The sequence below is a fragment of the Melospiza georgiana genome, chromosome 10 (assembly GCF_028018845.1).
Source record: "Melospiza georgiana isolate bMelGeo1 chromosome 10, bMelGeo1.pri, whole genome shotgun sequence".
In the NCBI taxonomy this organism is placed as follows: Eukaryota; Metazoa; Chordata; class Aves; order Passeriformes; family Passerellidae; genus Melospiza; species Melospiza georgiana.
Window position 1 is genome coordinate 8,952,365 of NC_080439.1, and position 19,076 is coordinate 8,971,440.

At 62.2% G+C, this 19,076-nt stretch overlaps 3 protein-coding genes across 3 annotated transcripts; all 3 read right to left on the bottom strand.

Moving 5' to 3' along the window:
- Positions 1 to 1,497: 1,497 nt before the first annotated feature.
- On the bottom strand, positions 1,498 to 5,971 carry CHRNG (cholinergic receptor nicotinic gamma subunit). Its single transcript, XM_058031268.1, has 12 exons — positions 5,929 to 5,971; positions 5,411 to 5,547; positions 5,265 to 5,309; positions 4,944 to 5,053; positions 4,694 to 4,849; positions 4,371 to 4,468; positions 3,397 to 3,600; positions 2,993 to 3,107; positions 2,604 to 2,718; positions 2,081 to 2,285; positions 1,845 to 1,978; positions 1,498 to 1,770 (listed from the first exon to the last, which is right to left on the bottom strand). Exons 1-12 carry the CDS (start codon positions 5,969 to 5,971, stop codon positions 1,603 to 1,605), a joined length of 1,530 nt encoding a protein of 509 aa, XP_057887251.1. The 3' UTR covers positions 1,498 to 1,602.
- A 1,008-nt stretch (positions 5,972 to 6,979) lies between these two features.
- Positions 6,980 to 10,899, bottom strand: CHRND (cholinergic receptor nicotinic delta subunit). Its single transcript, XM_058031302.1, has 12 exons — positions 10,848 to 10,899; positions 10,032 to 10,177; positions 9,825 to 9,869; positions 9,626 to 9,735; positions 9,355 to 9,510; positions 9,042 to 9,157; positions 8,591 to 8,791; positions 8,157 to 8,268; positions 7,927 to 8,041; positions 7,536 to 7,737; positions 7,313 to 7,431; positions 6,980 to 7,235 (listed from the first exon to the last, which is right to left on the bottom strand). The coding sequence occupies exons 1-12, from the start codon at positions 10,897 to 10,899 to the stop codon at positions 7,053 to 7,055; spliced, it is 1,557 nt and encodes a 518-aa protein (XP_057887285.1). The 3' UTR covers positions 6,980 to 7,052.
- Positions 10,900 to 11,936: 1,037 nt separating this feature from the next.
- On the bottom strand, positions 11,937 to 18,311 carry PRSS56 (serine protease 56). Its single transcript, XM_058031433.1, has 17 exons — positions 18,167 to 18,311; positions 17,273 to 17,434; positions 16,501 to 16,698; positions 15,944 to 15,997; positions 15,435 to 15,624; positions 15,229 to 15,337; positions 14,975 to 15,134; positions 14,694 to 14,836; positions 14,409 to 14,568; positions 14,136 to 14,324; positions 13,882 to 14,043; positions 13,674 to 13,737; positions 13,328 to 13,490; positions 12,768 to 12,921; positions 12,580 to 12,660; positions 12,222 to 12,328; positions 11,937 to 12,110 (listed from the first exon to the last, which is right to left on the bottom strand). Exons 1-17 carry the CDS (start codon positions 18,309 to 18,311, stop codon positions 11,937 to 11,939), a joined length of 2,415 nt encoding a protein of 804 aa, XP_057887416.1.
- Between the last annotated feature and the right edge of the window lie 765 nt (positions 18,312 to 19,076).

A 19,076-nucleotide genomic window follows, 5' to 3' on the forward strand; every position in this document is an offset into this window, starting at 1 on the left:
GAGAGCATTCCCTGGAGTTCTTTCCTAAGGGGATGCTGAACTGTGGTGGGCTCATGGGCCCTGGGTGACTTTGGCTACAGCTGGTCTGATGGGGGCTGATGGCTCTTCCCAGCCCATAGAGAGAAAAGAGTTCTCTCTGTGGAGGGGAGATGTTGCTTTGTCTTAGTGCTTCTTGATGGGCTGTGGGCACAGGAGGCTGATACTGGGCTGAGGAAGCTTTTCCTCTCACTTCACTCCCCCCATAACCTCAGAGGGACATAATCCTGCAAGGCACATCTGCTGCCCAAGATCTGTGGCATACAGCTCTTGCTTTTGTTCTTGTCTCTGGAATGATATACCACATAGTTCTCCTGAGAGCTCATAAACCACTGCTTGGAGAGGGTGGAGAGTGTGATCTCAGTTACGTGCTCCTAGAAGGCTGGAAGAGCTCATCCGTTTCTACTTGTGCTGTATGGACATGCTGAGCCTGAGCTCACTGGAAGAAGCAGCATCTCCCTAGAGTGGTAAGAAGTAGGTGACAGTACCTGGCCCTGGAGAAGGAAAAGCCACCTTGCAGAAAGCAGCAGCTGGCTGGCACAGCCCCGAGTGGTTCTGGGCCGTGACCAGGCTGCAGACGCCCTAGAAGTGATGTCTCAGCTGCTGTGTGTTTTCCTCCCTCCCCCATCGGTGCCCACAGTGCCCTCACCCCTGTCAGGCAGTGCCAGGGCAGTTGTGGGCAGTCACCAACTGGTTTTCTCCCAGCAGCAGCAGAGGCAGCCAGTGCTGGGACTGTGAGGCTGATGCATGTCCTGGAGCCAGGCACAGGTGACGTGAGCTGGGTCACAGAGGAGCAGATGCTGCTTGCCACCATTCCCAGGCTGACCTCTCTCATCTCCCCTGCCAGCAGGGACAAAGCCAGGGGGCCCCAGAGGTCACTGAGGGGCACATGGGGATGCAGCACTGCTAGGATGGGGGAAGGGGCTGTGCTTGACAGAGATGATCCCATAGGGCAAGGAAGGCTGGTGGGGGAGGGAGTTGTGCTGATGTTCCCAGCAGGATGGATGCCATGGGACACACATCCCTGAGGGTGTTTGGGGGCCTGGTGACCCAGTCTTTCCACCTCAAGCTGCTTGCTAGGGATCAAGGGACAGCACTTCAGCTGTCCCCAGGATGCACAATCAGGGCATAAATTGAGGGAAGAATTAGCTGCCACCAATCCTACCCATGGCTCCATTGTTGCCCCAGAATGGGCAGCTGTAGCTGTGATTCCTGCCCCACTGCCATGAGAGGGATGACAGTATTCCCACTTGTCCTGGGTTGGAATTTGGAAATTTGCAGTGGGGTGATGTGGCTCTTGCTGCCAGCACTGCTGCATGGCCTGTTGGATGTCTGACTCTGCTCCAGTTTCCCCATGCTCATCCCACAGGACTGTGCAGCCTTAGAGGTGTGTGGCCAGCCTGCACAGGGTGCACATCCAGCCTCTGAGGTGGGTGGGCATGGAGCAGAGATGCCATGGAGACTTGCAAGACTTGGGGGCTTTATTTCCACATTCAGCACAGCATGAGCACGCCATGTTCCTCCTTCCCCCATCTCCACCACTTGGCTGGTGGGCACCTGTGAGCATCACTGTGGCAGGTACTGCTTGGGGTCCCCAGGGAAGGGCAGGGCAGGTGCTTGGTTGAAGTGAGCCACGAGGAAGATTCCAACAGTGCCACACACAAAGAGAGAGGCCATGATGAAGAAGCAGACACGGTCGATCACCTGTCCCACCATCATCCACTCTTCGCTCTCCTGCCAGGCACAAGAAGGGTGAGGGCTGTGCCCACTGCCCCCATGCAGATCCCGCTCCCCCAGCCCTGACTCACGCTGCTGAAGTCGTTCTGCTCCCGCGTGGCATTGGCGATGTAGTTGCAGGCGTCCACGCAGGCACGGATCTCAGGACCTGCCTCCTCCAGGCTCTGGCAGAAGTCCTGGGTGCTGCCACTCTCCAGACCACGTCCTGTGAGTAGCAGAGCCAGCACAGCGGGCACCAGCAAGCACTCAGCCACCTGGCACAAAGCCCAACCTCACAGGGAGGTGCCAACCCCCCGGGGTCACTCACCAATCTTCTCCAGCACGGTTTTCATCAGCCCATCTCTTTCCTTCTGCTTCTCAAAGAGCAGCTCGGTCCTGGCTTTCCAGAGCATGTACTCATCAGCTTTCACTATGAGCCCCAGGGAGCTGCGTCTGCGGATGGCTTGTGGAGGCCCTGGAGTCTCCTCTGGCACGGCCATGCCCAGGTAGCGGGGCAGGAGGTGCAGGAACACCTGGGCACAGTGTCACCTGTGGGGATCTGTCCCCCTCACACCGCCCAGAGCATCCAATGGGTGTGACTGGTTTCCCTGGCATTGTTTGGAGCATGGTGCTATTGGGCTGTTGGCACCTGCTGCTCCCCAGTCTTGGGAGTGGCTTGGTGGTACAGTCTGGTCGCCCAGATGGGGACATCTGGGGCCTTCTCTTTGTGCCAGGACTTGCACTTAGAGGAAGGCATGCCTGCCACCTTACTCTGCAAGGGACATGGCCTTGATCCCCAAATACCCATCCCATTCCTCCTGTATAAAGGGTAGGGGGATGATGGCAGGTACCTGGCGCACTCTCCGGGACATGGAGTGAGTGTTGGGCGTTCTCAGGGAGACGTTGAGGACAATGACAGCATTCACCACAATCACCACTGTCACCACCATGAGGAAGGTCAGGTATCTGGGGAGGGGGCACAGAGCCTCAGTAGGGCTGCTGGGTCACAAGCCATGGTCGTGCAAGGTCCTTCTCTGTGCCCTCCTGTGCTTCCTGGCGGAAGCTGGTGACAGGCAGTGAAACACGGGCAAGTGGTAGCCCTGTGTCAGCCCCATCTGGGCTGGGGATTATTTCTGTACCAAGGTCCTGTCCCTGGGCACTGTCTGCTCCACAGCACCTGAGACCCTGCTGGCACAGTGTGACAAGAGGGCTGGCACCCCTATCCCAATGTGTCACTTACTTCCCGATGAGAGGCACGGCCTGGGAGGTCTCAGGCACCTTCTGGGCAATGAGGAAGAGGAAGACAGTCTGGGCCAGGAGAACATTGATGGAGACAGTGCATTTCTGCCCACCCGCTGCCAAGGAGGGGGAAAGGCAGAGTTTGGCACAGGGTAGTGCTGTGGGCATTGCCCTCCTAAGGCAAAAAACTCCCACCCAAAAGCTGAATTAGACAGGCCCTGCCTTCAGGCATTAACTATTGGCATATCTAGAAATTTACACACTCCCCCCAATCCAAATACTACAGGAGTGGGTGAGAGATGATAATGATGGTCCCCAAGGACAGAGGGGATGAGGAGCCCTTCCTGGAGTGTTGCTGTCCCCTTGCACATCCCCATGCCCGCAGTGGGCACGGTCCCACTGTACCTTTGGCGGGCAGGAAGTAGACGAGCACACCCATGGCAGAGATGAGGACACAGGGCACGATGATGTTGATGATGTAGAAGAGTGGCTTGCGCTGGATGATGAGGTAGAAGATGACCTGCTGGTACTGTGTGTCATCTGGGGTGAAGTGCTCCGAGTTGATGATCTTCCGAGCGGGGCGGTGCTTGATGGCCCATTCGCCGTTCTCTGCATCGTGATGGTGCCAGGTGAGTGCCACTGTCCCTACAGGGTGCTGGGCCTCCAGCCCCCCAGTCCAGGGAGGAAGGGGAGGACTGGTGATTGGCATGGGCCCCACTGGGCACCCAGGCTGTGCACAGCACTAGAGCCACTTGTGAGGGAGATGAGCACTGTGGAACGTGCCTGGGCAAAATACCCCAAAATGCAGTTGGATGGGGCAGCTCGGCAGATATGGGGTACCTTTAACCCCTTAGGGGCTCCCAGGCTACAGCTGTGGGGCTGGGGTGCCCCCATCTCCCCATTGCCACAGTGCCACAGAGGGAAGCCAAGCACGACAAGGGTGACAGCGCACTGCACGCTCGTGCTCTCCGTGGGAGCGATAGATTTTTTCCCAGTCAGGATCGCAACTCAGGCTGGTAATGAAAAAATAAATCTCGCTGCCCGAAAAGCATTTTGTTCCTTCAATATGCAATTAAAATGTGATGGAAAACGTCATTGTTTGGCCATGACAGCTACGTTCCCAGCATCAATCAAGCTTGCAGGAGTGGTGCTCTCCGGCAGCAGCTGCCAGGCTGCAAGAGCCCCGAGCTGGGGGGGTTAGGAAAACAAATCTCTCCCACACTCCCGCTTCCACTAATAACTTAAGTGCCCATGTAATGGTGGGAGCTGCTAATAGTCCCTGAAGCCCTGCTTTTGGCAGCCAGCAGTGTAGCAGCAGACCTGCTGGATGTCCCCTGTGGTGGGACACCCTTGTGCAGTGGCTGTGGCTGCAACATTACCTGTGAAAGCCTCGGGGTCGATAAAGATCCACTCCACAGTCTGGCCATCCTCCACTGTCAGCAGCAGGTTGATTTCATTGGCACTGTACGTCTGGGACCTGGAGGGAGACAAGGTGGTGGGACAGGCTGGCATGCAGCAAGCTGGATGGGCAAGGGGTGCCAGTGTGGCACCTCCAGCTCTTCCTTAGGGTGCTTGGCTTGTCCCTGGCGCCTCCTGCTAAGTGGCAGGGGATAGACAGGTGGCACTTATCTCCCCAGGAGTAAAGTGCATCCCACGCTAATCCCTGTGTCCCAGGGGGAGCTGCCATGATGCCCACACTCACTGGAAGACCATGGTGCAGTTCTGCCAGTCGAAGGGGAAGTAGGTGACGTGGATAACGCAGACGCTGCGGTAGATGGCCGGGGGCAGCCAGTAGATGCTGCCGTCAGGGGACACCAGCACGTTGGTGTAGAGCGTGATTTCGAATGTCCCATCAATGCTGGGGGGGAAAAGATGGGCTCAGCTCCAAACTATGCCTGGGGGGCAGCTGCCAGCCCTATGTGGGGACATGTCCCCATTACCCTGTCACCTACTTGTTCTCCAGGACGATGTCTGGCAGCCAGACCATGGTGGAGGGCACCCGCAGCAGCTGGATGTTGTCATATTTCTCGGGGTCCCAGCTCAGGCGATAGTCAGACCATTGCTGGGAGAAGGAGGGATGAGGAGGAGGGGTCATGCAGCCCCCCAGGATGAAAGAGATTGTGAGCTGCCTGTGCTAGGCTGCCCACAAAATGGGCTCATTTGGGGGTGTCCACAAAAGAGGGTGCAGGTTCCAGTGCCAGCCCCTCATGGGGTGCCACCCTGACATGCAAAACGAGCTGGGCATGATCCTGCCTAGAGGGGAGGAATCTCACCATCTCTATCCAGACATTGGTGGTGAGGGTCTCCTCCCGTTCATTCTGGTCGGGAAGGAATGAGGGAGATGGCTTTAGTGCCCTGCCTTCTGCCCCACAAGTGGGGGCAAATTCCCCCTTCCCCACCCCCGGGGGAGGTCTCTCACCAGGGAGATGAGGTTGGTGAGGGTGAGCTTGAGAGAGACATCGATGATCTCGTCCCCTCGGGCCGGGCGCAGTTGTGGATTGTAGTTGGACATGAGGTCCTGGAACAGCTTTTCCTCCTGGTTCCTGCAGCTCACACCTGGGAGGGCACACGCCTTGTGACACCCCGGGGGAAGGCAGCGGGGTCACTGCTGGCCCCCAGACCTGACGTGTCGAGGGGGGAGGCACAGGGGTGGGTGCACGGGAAAGGGATGCCCGGGCGTGCGCTGCTGCGGCTGTGTGCGCTGTGTGCGCTCTGCCCCGCGATCCCGGTGCCCAGGCAGGGGCTGTGTGCCCGGCCCACCCTCACCCAGCTCACCCGGGCACCTCTCCTGGCCAGGACACGGGGGCAGTGGGCTGCCAGCACAGGGACAGCCCGGTGCCAGCCTGGCGCTGGACTCCCAGGGGTGACAAACCCCAGGTGCAAAGATGGGGATGATCAGGTGCCCTCCAGGCCTCCCCCTGGCCGGGCAGCTCTTACCTGCCAGGGTGCAGAGGACGAGCAGGAGGCCGTGGCCGCGCATGGCGGTGCCGTGGGCGCAGGGGCAGCGGCTCCGCTGACGCGCTCTGGCCCCGCTGTCCCGGCGCCCGCTGGGACAGGACAGCTGTCCCCTGCCACCGTCAGCTGTTCCCAGCAGCCACGGGGGCCCGGGAGGGACGGGTGAGCACCCACTGCCCCCGCTGGTGCGGGAAGCTCCTCTGGCATTTTGTGCTGGAGAGGTTGGGACTGGGGCAAGGGGCAAAGTGAGCTCCGTGCCGTGGGTTCCCCGTGTCCCCCATAAAGGGGTGCATCTCCCCTCAGGTCATGGGAAAGGGGTGCCCCCTGCCAGCTCGTCCTGTGCCTGCCATGGCAGAGGCTGCCCTCAGAATACAGGGTGGGGAAGGGGCAGGCAAGTCCCATCACATCAGCCTGGGGAGTGATGCCCCCTCAGGCCTTCAAATCCTTCCAGCCCCTTTGTGTAGGAGGGTCACAGGGAGAGGGGGATGGGGGCATGGGAATGTGGTGAGATTCCTGGCTCAGTGGAGAGGATGTGACAGCTGTCCCGGGCCACTGCCGGTTGGGGGACATCAGAGGTGTCCCCTGAAACCAGAGCCCTGGAATGCCAATGCTGAGCTGGGGAAGGAGACACCTGTCTGGGGCCCTGCCTTGCACGGCGGGATGGGCTGTGCTGGGGGGACACTGTGGGGCCAGATGGGGGATCATGGGGGCAGGGGAGAAATGTGGGCACTGATGGCATCTCTGCCAGCTGCAGTGGGTCTGCAGGGGATGGTGCCATGCTGGGGGGCCAACTCCTTCCCCAGCCCATCCTGCCCCAAGGGCCCAGCCCACCAGGGCAGCAGGGCCAGTACCACCACACCCCTTCTGGCCACAGCTGGGGCCCACCACACTCAGGACATCCAACAACTTTGGCATCCTGGCATTCTTTCCACCTCCCCAGCCCCATTCCCTGTGTGGGCATCACCCTCCCCAGGACACACACAGTGTTCAGGTTGGGCATCATGCCCATTGGGGCACACCGAGGGCAGCCACCAGTTCAAGAAGTTTTATTTTCCCAAACCAAGACAGGTGGGGGAGAGGCTGGCACATGGGATCCCCACGGCCCCCTAGATGAAGCGCTTGTTCTCCTCCCGGTAGTCGTAGGGGTCTCCGGCAAAGGGCAGTGGTGGTGGGTGGTTGTAGATGCCCATGAGGAAGATCCAGAGGGTGCCCACCACCAGCGTGGGGGTGATGAGGAAGAAGCACAGGCGGTCCAGGGTCCGGGCCACGCAGTTCCAGTTGTCGATCTCCTGCGGAGAGAGCCAGGAGCCAGGCAGTGCGGGGGCACAGGGGGCACAGGGAGCTCCCCTGCCCTCCCAGTGCCCACCTCATTGTAGCTGTTTTCATCCCTCATGTGCTTGACTATGTAGTTGGCATTGTCGATGACGGGTTTGAGGTGCTCATAGGGCTGCTCCTCGCCTGAGTCCATGCCCAGGGGCACCAAGCCTGGGGATGAGAGGGGGCGGTGAGATGGGCCCCAAAGGGCTGCCAGCCCCTGAGACCCAGCCCCGCCACCCTTCCCCTGTCCCTGCCGAGGGGCCGCGGCTCACGGGCCGGGGTGATGCGGCTGGTGAGCCCGTGCCGCTCCGACTGCTTCTCGAACATGAGCTCGCTGCGGGACTTGACGCTGAAATATTCCTCTGCCTTGGCGATGTAGCCGGCCGAGCTGCAGCGCCGGATGCAGGGGGCGCCCGGCGGGCTCTCGCTCGGCTGTGCCATGCCCAGCAGCCGGGGCAGGCTCTCCAGGAAGACCTGGGACACAGGAGGGAGTGTCATGTCCCTTGGCCACCTCCCCAGTGTGTTGCTGCCTTGTCCCCACTTTCTGCCCACAAACTCCATCTGGAGTGCAATGCCAGGGCCCTGCTGTCCCATGCCCTCTGTGGGGCACGGTGTGACCCTTGCACCCCACATTGTGCCCACCCCAGCCCACATCCCTCTCACCTCTCTGACCCAGTCAGACATGATGTGCGTGCTGGGGGTGCGGAAGTGGAAGTTGAGGACCACGACGGAGATGATTACCACAGCTGTCACCAGAAGCATGATAAAAAGCAGGTACCTGGGAGGGAGCATGGTCTTGGAGCTGGCATTTCCGCAGGGACTGGGCTCGGGCAGAGCTGGCACCAAGGGACTCCACAATGTCCCCTCTGCACTCAGTGGTGCCCAGGACTCACTTGCCGATGAGGGGGATGGCGTGGGAAGTGGCAGGCAGGCGCTGGGAGATCAGCAGGAGGAAGACAGACTGGGCCAGGAGCACTGAGATTACCAGGGTCATCTTCTCACCACCTGGAGAACAGGTAAGCTCAGGGCAAACCTTGCCCCAGGTACCTCTAGCAGAGTCCTTCCAGTGCCAGAGCTGCCCTTCCAGTGTCCCATGACAAAGTGCCCCATAAGGGGTTTTCTGTTATGGGTCCCATCTTGGATATCCTGTGCCCAAGTGCATCTGCCAGGATGCCTGGCTGGGGTGATGGTGTTCTACATGGGACATTCCAGTTCTAGGATGTCCTCATGTTGGGCATTGGGATGTTGCCTGGTGCAGGTGTGGGACACAGAGGTGCCCATGGATGTGACTCCTATTACTGGCACATGTGCCACAGGGCTCACTCACTGTCGGCGGGCAGGTAGAAGACGAGGATGACCATGAAGGCGATGAGGATGCAGGGTATGACGATGTTGATGACGTAGAAGAGCGGCTTGCGTTTGATGATGAGGTAGAAAGTGATGTCCTGGTGCTCACTGGTGTCCGGGGGGATGTCAGGGTAGATGTTCTTGCGGGCTGGGCGGTGGATGATTTCCCATTCTCCATTCTCTGCCAGGGCACAGGGGACAGCACACGGCATGGGGGACACTGGCCATGGCTGTCCTCACCAGGTCCCCTAGCACCATCTCCCCCCTCAGGGTGTGGAGAGCATTCCAAATGGAATGAGTGCCAGGATGCCAAAGCCCCAGGTAGTGAAGTTTCTCCACGGCAGTGTGCACCCACTCCAGAATGCCCCCCTGTCCCTGACCTTTACAGGTGTCCCACTGCCACAGGGCATGGCAGAGAGCACCAGCATTACCTGTGAAGCCTTCGGGGTCGATGATGATCCACTCCACTGGGTAAGACCTCCCTGTGTCTGGGTCACTGTCTGTCTTCAAGTGTATGTTGATCTCCAGGGCACTGTATGCCAGCGACCTGGACCACAGCCAGGGGGTCAGACAGTGAGGGGCTGCTGGGTACCCACCACCCAACCCACCCTGACCTCCAGCGTGGTGGACTTAGGCCATCAAGTCACCTACAGAAGCCCCCCCTTGCTGCACCTCAACAGCAAGGGGAGGCGCTGGCAGCAGCAAGACACAGCCACACTGCTGCCCTGACCCAGCCAGCAGCACCTGAATCTGAGGGAGCAGTTCTGCCAGTCGAAGGGGAAGAAGTCCACGTTGATGAGGCAGGTGCTGCGGAAGATGGCGGGGGGCAGCCAGTAGACGTAGCCCGTGTCGTAGATGAGGACGTTGCAGTAGTAGGCGACCTCGAAGAGCCCATCATTGCTGTGCCAGCAGGGACACAAGGTTATGGCACGGCTGGGAAGGGGCCAGGGGAGTCCTGGATATGCACTGGGAACAGTTCAGAAGGATTGGGAGGGGAAATTAAGGCAGAGCTCACTTGTTCTCCAGGACTATCTCCGGCAGCCACAGCATGTCTGGCGGCAGGCGGAGCACCTCAACGCCCCCAAACTCAGACTTGTTCCACTGCAGGCGGTAATCGGTCCAGCCCTGGAGGGGAGGATCCTCGGGTCACCCCTCACCATGCTGGGCCATCCCATGGCGGCACAACTGATGCTGTGGCACCTGTCCCTACTCACGTGCTCGAGCCATACGTTGGTGGTGAGCGTCTCGTCCACCTCTTTCTGCAAACAGCAACATGGGGCAGTCAGATGCCAGGGTGTCCCCCCAGCCCAGGACACCAGGGCTGGGACAGCAGCCTCAGGGTTCCCCACCATGCAATCAGCCCTAGGGCTGAGGCATGGCTCGGGGACACCCCACAGTGGGCCCTGCCCACCGGGGCTCACCAGTGAGATTAGGTTGGAGAGGGTGAGGGCCAGGTAGACGTCCACAACCTCGTCAGTGGAGACCACAGGGCGCAGCTCTTTGTCATAGCCCTTCTCCTCAAACAGGTGGTGGATGAGCCGCTCCTCGTGGTTCACACAGAGCCCACCTGGGGGTGTGGGGTCAGGCAAACCAGGGGGCTCAGGGGTTACTGGGCCCTAGGGATGCTCAGCAGGGGCAGGGTGGTGTAAGAATAGAGGGGAGAGGAACAGGCCAGGACACTGCATGCCTGTGCTGCACAGTAGAACAGACATGGACTTGCAGGAATGACAGACATGTGGGAGCACATGGTCACACATGGTCACACGGGACAAGGACGTGGGCACAGACACAGAGGGACACACAGACACAAACCCAGCACAGAGAGGGACACAGACCCGAGATGTTTGGATACAGGCATGGTGGAACTGTGCCCACAGGGGTTGTACACCCAGAACACACGTGGACTCATGGACACAGACCCAGAGTGTGCAGGGACACGTGATAGATTCGGCACAGACAGACACAGGGACACATGCACACAATGACATAGTGCACTGACAGCACATGGCCCAGGTAGGGACATGGCTCTGGGAGGCACAGCCAGGAAAGAAGCACAAAGGACACGCCGTGAGCAGACTCTGCCAGGTAATACCCAAAATGCAGCCCTGGGGACCCTGGTGCCCAGTTTGGACCCTGCCACCATCATCCCCCACCAACCCCATCAAGGGGGTCCATAACCCCCTGGGCACCCCATGCAGCAGAGCAGCAGGGCACCCCACGACCCAGCCCCTGCTCACCCGACAGCGTCAGTGCCCCGAGCAGGGCCAGCTGCTGCAGCAGGCTCCCCATGCCGTGCCCGCGGTGCCCTCACGCCGTGCCAGGCCCTGGCTGCTCCCCTGCCTGGCCCGGCTGAGCGGATGTCCGGCTGCCGGAGGGCTGGGAGATGGATGGTGCCAGGTGCTGAGGGGGAAGGGTGCCGGCACCAGAGAGCTGCTCCAGCCCCTCTCTTCCGGCTCCCCACGTGCAGGGAAGGGGAGATGGGCAGGCACAGCTGCCCCTGCTGGCCCCACGGTGTCACCCTGAGCCTGGGCACTGCAGCACAGGCACGGCTGGGCACACGGAGCAGCCATCCCTGCCCTGCTGCTCAGCAGTCCCAGTGATGCTGCTCGGAGTGGCAGGGTCCCCACAGCACAATCCCCACTGATGCCCAAGCCCAGGGCTGGCACCCACCACTGACCACTGACCCCGGGCACACTCGGCCCCTGTATCGGGAGGTTTCATATGGGTCCCCGAGGGTGTCACCAGGATGAGCACCAGTGCTGTGTTGTGGGTGCTGCAGGGACAGGAGGGTGTCTGACCCCTGGGGAAGGGGCTGGGGAGTCTCTGCCAGGGTGGGCACAGCAGGAACCAAGGCTGGAGGCATCACTTCACAGTACAAGAGGGATAGGGAGGGGGATGCTATGGGATATCATAGCTCCCCTGAAAAGTGCCTCCACTGTCACCCAGTTCAGCAGCACTGTCTGGCACAGCACTTGCTTCACATTCACCAGCTACTGGAAAATAGAGCCCTTCTTTATTGAAAAATAAAACTTCTCTGTACAAATAAATAACAGCTCAGGTGCCTCTGGGGAAGATGGGGTGAAGGTGGGCTTGCCAAGGTGGGGGTTCCAGGGGTGAGGAGGACTGTGATTCCTGGATGAGATGCCTCAGGTACCCGCCAGGGCCCCATTGCCCTGGGGAAGTAAGGAAGTGCTGGTGGGAAGAGAGACTGAGGTACAACTGGGGAGAAAGGGGTGGAAGAGCCTAAGACTGGAAGTGGAGTGTGTTTGAAGGACACAAGGGACACCTGCTCCAGTGCCCTTTCCCCATGCCAGCACACTGCCCCTTTAGGTTTTCAGCACTTCAAGTGCCAGAGCGACAAGGCCAGGCATGCTACGGGCCAGTGTGTCACTGTCCAGCCCCACAAGGCCGGTGAAGGCCGTGGGGCGGCCCCCCACAGTGGCCCGAACCTGTGCCCGGTACAGTCCCTTGGTGTTTTTGGAGCCCAAGTCCACCAGGATCTGTGGGGAGACAACAGCACCATGAGGGCCAGGGGAGCCACGGGCAGAGCAGGACAGTGGCACTGCCTGAGGGGATGGCACTGCCTGGCTGCCAGGGTGTGTGGCACTCACCTCTTGGAAGGTCATGGCCAGCTGTGCCTCGGGCACGCGCAGCACCCAGGCGTACAGGTCCCGCACCGCGCCCACCCGCGCCGCCGACGCGTTGAGGCCAGGGCAGGCTGCACCCCCAGACAGGCAGCACAGACATGGAGGGGACATCAGGGGTCAATGGTGGGGGCACCGTGCTGCTGCCCACCGCAGGGAGGAGCACCCTTGCTCTGGGGACACCAGGGGAGCATGGGCAGAGGGGGGGAATATGGCAAGGACTGTCCCACTGAAATGGGACAGCCCCGCGACAGGGGCTCAAGGCTGGGCTTGTCACCATTCCCATGGTGATACCTTGCACCCCATAGTATCTGTGAGAGCTTACCTCTGCCCATGGCTCCCTCCTCCTCCTCTTCCTCCTCCACCCTGGGCAGCTCCGTGGGCACCAGTTCCCGTTTCTCCCTCCCTGCCACCGAGAGAGGTGTAAAATGCCAGCGGGCACTGGCCGGGCACAGAGCCGGTGGGTGGATGGACATCCTGCTGCCCCATTGCCCCCAGTCCCTCCAGGCTCACGGGGTTCGTGGCTTGGCACAGGGGTCCCTGCCAGCTCTCCAGATGCCCATTGTGGCTCCATGGCTTCCAGGGTGGTGCCAAAGTCCAGCTCTGCCCGCAGCTGGGTGACGAAGGCTCGTCCCTGTGCCACCATCTCCTCCACCACATCCTCACCCTGACAAAGGGAAGAGTGGGACAGGATGGGTGATGGGGCACCCACAGGGCACCTGTGGGCACAGCCACATGCACGGGGGCAGAGTGCAGGGCATGGGTGTGCTGGTGTCAGACAGGGCACTGGTGACATGTAAGTGCTTTGTGGCTGCGCTGGGTCAGACCCTAAGCTGCAGGGCCAGAGCCATGGCTGGCTCTGCACTGGCTGGACTCGGAGCACTGGTTTATTTGGGGAGGGTGAGATGCCCATTCTCTGGTGGCAAAGTGAGAGATGCCACTTCTGCAGCTGCACAGAGGACAATGGACCCAAGGAATGCCAGGAGGGGGCACAGGGGAACTGAAGGGGTTTGGTCCCTGGTGGCCCAGTCACAAGAGGACAGGGGTCCCCCAGCCTGTCCCTCCCCACATACCTGCAGGAAGAGCTGCATCTCCCCGGAGAGCTGCTCCCTGTCCCGTGCTGTCACCAGGTGGCTGCCCCCTGCCACAGTCCTCAGGGCCTCCACCCAGTCCTGCAGCTGGGGTCCCACTACCCCAAAAAGCTCTGCAAAGGGGGGCAGCCGCCTGCCCCCCCACCTGGAAGCACAATGGGATGAGCTCAGACTGGGTGGGCAGTGCCACCCTCTGCACCCCACCTGGGCACCCTGGGGGAGTGCCCTCGCAGCAGCAGGAACAGGATCCCAGGCTGTCCCCAAAATGCCATGTCAGTGCCCACCACCATCTCTTTAGCCCCTCAGCCTGTGGCCCACCATGCCTCACCTGCTGAGGGGTCTCTGGGGTCCCACTGCTGTGGGGCTGGATTGGGGCCCTGCCACAGCCAGGCCTGTGGGGACAAGAAAAGGACAGGACAAAGGATAGAGGAGCCCTGTTGGGAAGCCAGGGCAGGCTGCTGGCGCTCCAAGCACCAGCACAGGGGAGACTGAGGGGACCCCAAGGGGGCATGGGGTGGTCCAGCCTGGGACAGTACCTGGGGCATCCCTGCGGACACGGGGAGGGAAGAAGTGCCTGTAGATCTTGCCCAGGAGCTGGGGCAGAGTGCGGGTGAGGAAGGAGAAGTCAAACTGGTTTCGGATGAAGTCCCCAGCCTGGTGCAAGAGATCCACCAAGGTCTGGGCATAGGAGTGCAGCTCTGTGGGCGTAGAGGGAGAGACGTGACCCTGGCCCCATGCCAGAAATGGGGTCCCTCCCTACACCCTAGACCTGGCACAGCCCCCAGCTCACCACATCGCCTCGTCCTGGCATGGCAGGTGTCCTCAGCCAGACGGGCACAGGTGGCCTTGCCCTGAGGAGCCCGACAGGAGCCGGCGTAGAAGGCGCAGAGGCGGGCACGCTCCGGGGGCTGCTGCTCGGGGGGCAGCTGTGCCACGGCCAGCAGGTCGAAGCAGCTTGGCTCTCGGCTGCCAGGGGCAGCTGTGAGAGAACCGGCGCTGCCATGAGTGCTGAAAATGCCCTGGGCATCTCCGAGCCCCCTGCAGTGCAGCCAGGAGCACTCACAGTCCATCTGGAGACTCAGCCAGTCCGTGAAGGCGGTGACACGCGTGTAGACTCCTGGTTTGCCCCGCTCACCGCAGCCATCACCCCACGAGGTGATGCCGTAGAGGACAAAGTGGTGCGAAGTGGGGTCCTCACATGCCAGCGGCCCCCCCGAGTCACCCTGCGGGGGAAATGCCAGTGCACCAGGCTGGGCTGGGACCCCAGCCATACTGACGGGCTGTGTACGTGCCCAGCACTGTGTGAGGGATTTTTGAGATGCTGTCAGTCCCTCAGGCACGGTGTTACCTGGCAGGAGTCGATGCCTCCAGACAAATACCCAGCACAGAACATGGCACTGGTGAGAAGCTCCTTGCCCAGGGCACCTCGGCACGTCTCCTGGCTGAGCAGGGGCACCTGTGCCTCCATCACCACGTCGGCTGCTGGTCCCTCTGCCAGGCAAGGCACCCATTATGGGGTGCTCTGTGTCCTGACATCTCCCTCTCTTTCACATCTCCCTGCCCTGCCTGGGTGCGCTGGGCTGGGCACCAGAGAGGGCACAGAGGGGAACACCCCACGGAGTCTCTTACCTTCATAGAGGGAGCCCCAGCCCGCGATGTAGCAGGGGGTGCCGGGGCTGGGCTCCTCGGAGCCGCTGGGAAGGCACACGGGGCTGACGGTGGGTGACGGCGCCAGCGGCACTGCCAGCTCCAGCAGCGCCAGGTCCCCGTGGAACGTCTTGGGGTTAAACTGGAAGGAGATGTGGCGATGTCGGTGTGGGGATGTTGGTGTGGGCCCCTGGGGCATGCACAGCGAGGTGGGGGTGGTGCCCAGCTCCACCGACCTTAGGGTGAGGCAGGATGCGCCGGACGGGCACCGCCCGCTTGCCCGCTCCCGGCTTGCCCAGCTCGTGGTCGCCCACCACCACTGTCCAGGCCAGCTCGTTCCGGTTCCTGGCGGGGTGGGAGGCAGCCGGTTACAGGGTGATGGTGCCTCCCCGTGCCCGCCTCCGCAGGGCATCATCCCCGCGCTGCCGTGCCCGCACCGTACCCGCCAAAGCAGTGTGCCGCCGTGAGGACCCAGGAGCGCCCCACGAGCACCCCTCCGCACATCAGCTCCCCGTGCAGCCGCACCGACACCAGCCAGGGCCAGGCGCCCCGCGGGGCCACGCTGCCGCCCATGATCCGGCCCCGGGGGGCTGTGCCGTTGGCTTGCGGGACCCCGCGGCGCCCGCAGCTCCCTGGGGGACAGAGTCGCGATGAGGGGAGCGTCCTGCCGGCCGGCTGCTGGACACCGCGTCTCCCAGGTGGGCTCGGGCGGCCGGGGACGGCCGCGGCAGGTGGAGGGGGTGGCGGGGCACGGGGCGCGTCGGGCGCGCTGTCAAGCCTCATCGTGCTCACGGAGGCGAGCGGGCGGAGGGCCGGGGGCACCCCGCAGCCCGGCAGCTGCCGACGCTAACCTCTGCCCCCCGGCCCAGCAGGCAGCCGGGGGCCGGGGGCGCCCCCGGCGTGCTGGTGCTGGGGGGGCGGCGTGGGCACGGCGGGGCCGCCCCGGCTCACCTGGCATTGTCGCCTCCGCTGCTGCGTCAGGACTCGGGGCTGCGGCCACCGTCTCTGCAGGGACAGGCTGTCATGGCATGTGGGGACACTCCCCCCCGATGTCACCACCACAGTCCTGCTGTCCTCAAGCCGCTCCAGTTCCCTTCTGCGCCCCCAGACCCCCATCAGCCCGAACAAACATCCCTGTACCACCCCAGGGAGTGCTCACCACCCCCAGTGACTCAGTATCCCCATGTCCCCTTGCCCACTTCTCTCGCCGCTGATTGTTCATTGCCCCTCAGTGTCCCAGCCCAGCCCAATTTGCTCATCGCTCCAAATACCTCCATCCCCCAAATCTCCAAGTTCCTTCCCAGATCCATCTCCCAGCCTTCCATCCCACCAGAGATCCCTTACCACTCTACCATACCCTCACCTCCACTATCTCCCCACTCCATCCCAACACCCTCTGTCACCCCAGCACCCCATATCCCTTCCAAGCATCCCCTGGGGATACCCCATTTGTTATTGTAGGGTCTCCCATGTCTGGGAGGAGCCGGGGGGTGCGGGTGCCCACTCACGGCACTCCTGGAGGCGGCGTTGGCAGAGCTGGGCGCTGAGTGGGGCGCAGGTGTGCACTGCGCCCTCGGGGGGGCACAGGCGCTGGTAGGGGGCACAGGCCTGGCTCAGCGCCCGGTTGCGCTGGGGCAGCTCGGGCAGTGCCTGGGCATCCAGCAGGGCCTGGCAGCTGGGGGGCATGGCAGGAGGCGCAGCTGGCGCTGCAAGGACAGCAGGGCTGTGGGCATCGCTGTGTCCTCCCTGTGCTCCTCTGCCCAGGCCACCCCCGTCTCTGCTTTGGGATGGGTGGGAAGGGAGCATGATAGGCTGTGGAGTCAGCATGTTTTGGTAGGGTCTTCCGGGTACTGGGGTACGTTTTTGGGGTGAATATCTGAAAAGTTCACGAGGGATCAGAAAATGATTTGGATAGGGCTCCAGGTGATTGGGTAAGATTTAGATACAATGGGAACTGCTTGGGCAGGGTCATTAGCAGTTATGGATATTTTTCAGGAGTCAGGGTGCTGTTTTGGTAAAAGCCTGTAAATTAAGCCTATAGGGGATGAGTATGGTTTGGGTAAAATCTTGGAGTATCATTTTGATAGGATTTCTAAGGGATTATGCAGGCATCCAAATATTAGGGTAGAGTCTCCAGGCATGGATGCAGGTTTTGGTAGGATCTTCTGGGCATGGGCTGGTGTTTGGATATGACCCTTGGGCTGGGGATCCTGACTCCTATTTGGGTAGGGTCTCCTGGGGACAGGGCAGGGCAGTGGGGGCAATGGGGTCATGACTCACGTGGGCAGCGGCCGGTGCTGTTGGCGCAGGGTGGGAAGAGGCAGGGGGCACAGAGCCCGCAGGCGCCGCGCTGCCGCTGCTGCTCGGACAGCGCCCGCTCCAGGGCCAGCAGGGCGCTCCTCAGGGCCGCCTCCAGCACCAGCGTCCCCCGGCTTGACAGCGCTGGTGGGTGCACACAGGGGGCTCAGACCCCCAGAGCCCCCACTGCTGCCCCCCACCCAGCCACGGGGTGTCCCCAGCCCGCCTGGTGCCTGCGCCCTGGTATTGCCACAGCAGGTGTCAGGCTGGGCATGGCCTGTCACCCTCTGCCTACAGTGACAGCCACCAGTGTCGCCTCACTGCTGGAGCTGGCACACGCACACCTGGGTGTTTGCCCAGGTCTCTGTGTTCCTGTTTTACATGGAGACAGGGTGTGAGCCCAGGCAGGTGTGCCCACGTGTACCTCTGTGCACACTTTTGAGTGCACACTTGTTGTACCAGGGTCCATGTGCCCATGTCTGCATGTTCCTGCAAGTGCCCATGTGTGTGCAGTCCTGTGCCTGCCCTATGCGTGCGTGCCCCCGTGTGCACTGTGACCACCTGTACCCATGGAGAGCCACCTTCCATGCCCTGGCAGATTGTGCCCTGGAAGTGGCACAGCGCTGGTGCTGCAGGGCATAAACCACAGCACTCCCTGCACCCCCTGTGTCCCCTAGTGCCACTGGCAGCACTTGACACTCAGTCCAGGCAGCACAGACATGCCCCGGGTTTTAGGGGGTTTTGACAAGGACCTGGCCATCCCGCTTGTGCTGCCACCCTACCTGAGAGTGAACCCAAGGGTCCCATCTCCTACAGCCACCCCATCTGCCGCCAGACTCTCCCGCAAAGACACCCCCGTCCCTGTGCCTCACTGACCTTGCAGGATGCTGGCCGGCATGGGGTACAGCCTCTGGCCCACGGGAGCCCCCCCCACCAGCTGCAGCAGCGGCAGCAGAAGCACGGGGGGGACCAGCCGGACCCCGAGAAGACCGTCCCGTGTCCTCTTCCCTCTTTGCTCCATCCCCGGGCGGGCAAAGGGGGGCAGGCGGGGGGAACCCCCGAAATGCCCGAGGCAGGCAAGGAGGGATGGATATATACGGTGCCCCCCGGGCGGTGGGAGGAGAGAGGGGCCGGGGGAGCACAAACAGGCGAGTTCATTAATGTCGCGCCAAGATGCCAGCTCGGGGCGGGGGGCGCGGGGGGGGCGCAGCCGGGGCCTCAATGCCGCCTTTGTTCGACGAGGCCTCCGGGCGGGCAGCATCAGACGGGCGCTGCGCTCCGGCGCTGCCCGCGGCCCTTGATCATTTTCACGCCAAGCCCTGGCCGCGCCACCCTCCCTGCTGCGGGCCCCGGGCGGGTGGGAACGCACCGGCGGCTGCGGGCGCGGGGGCCCGGGCTGGGCGTGGGAGCCCCGCCGGCGGTTTCAAAGGCGGCAGCGGGCCGGGAGCGGCCGAGCGCACCAGGCGGGGGAAGGGAAGGCGCGGGTGTCCGGGGAGGGGTCCCCGCTCCCTGTGCCAGCCCAAGCCTGGCTGAACAGATCGCCCCGCCTAAGGGCGCTGCACCCCCGCGCTGAGCGGCGGCTGCCCCCGGGGATACCCCTCCGATGCCCCCGCCGCAGTATGCCCTGTCCTGTGCAGGGTGCAGGCAGGAAGACGGGCCCCGGCCGGGGCAGGTGGGACCGTGTCACCGGCTGTCCTTCTTGCTTGTTCTCTTTTTCAGCAGCGGGCCCGGGTTGGGAGCAGCTTTGGCCCCAGGGGTGGGAGGGCAACACTCACCGGCCCAGCGG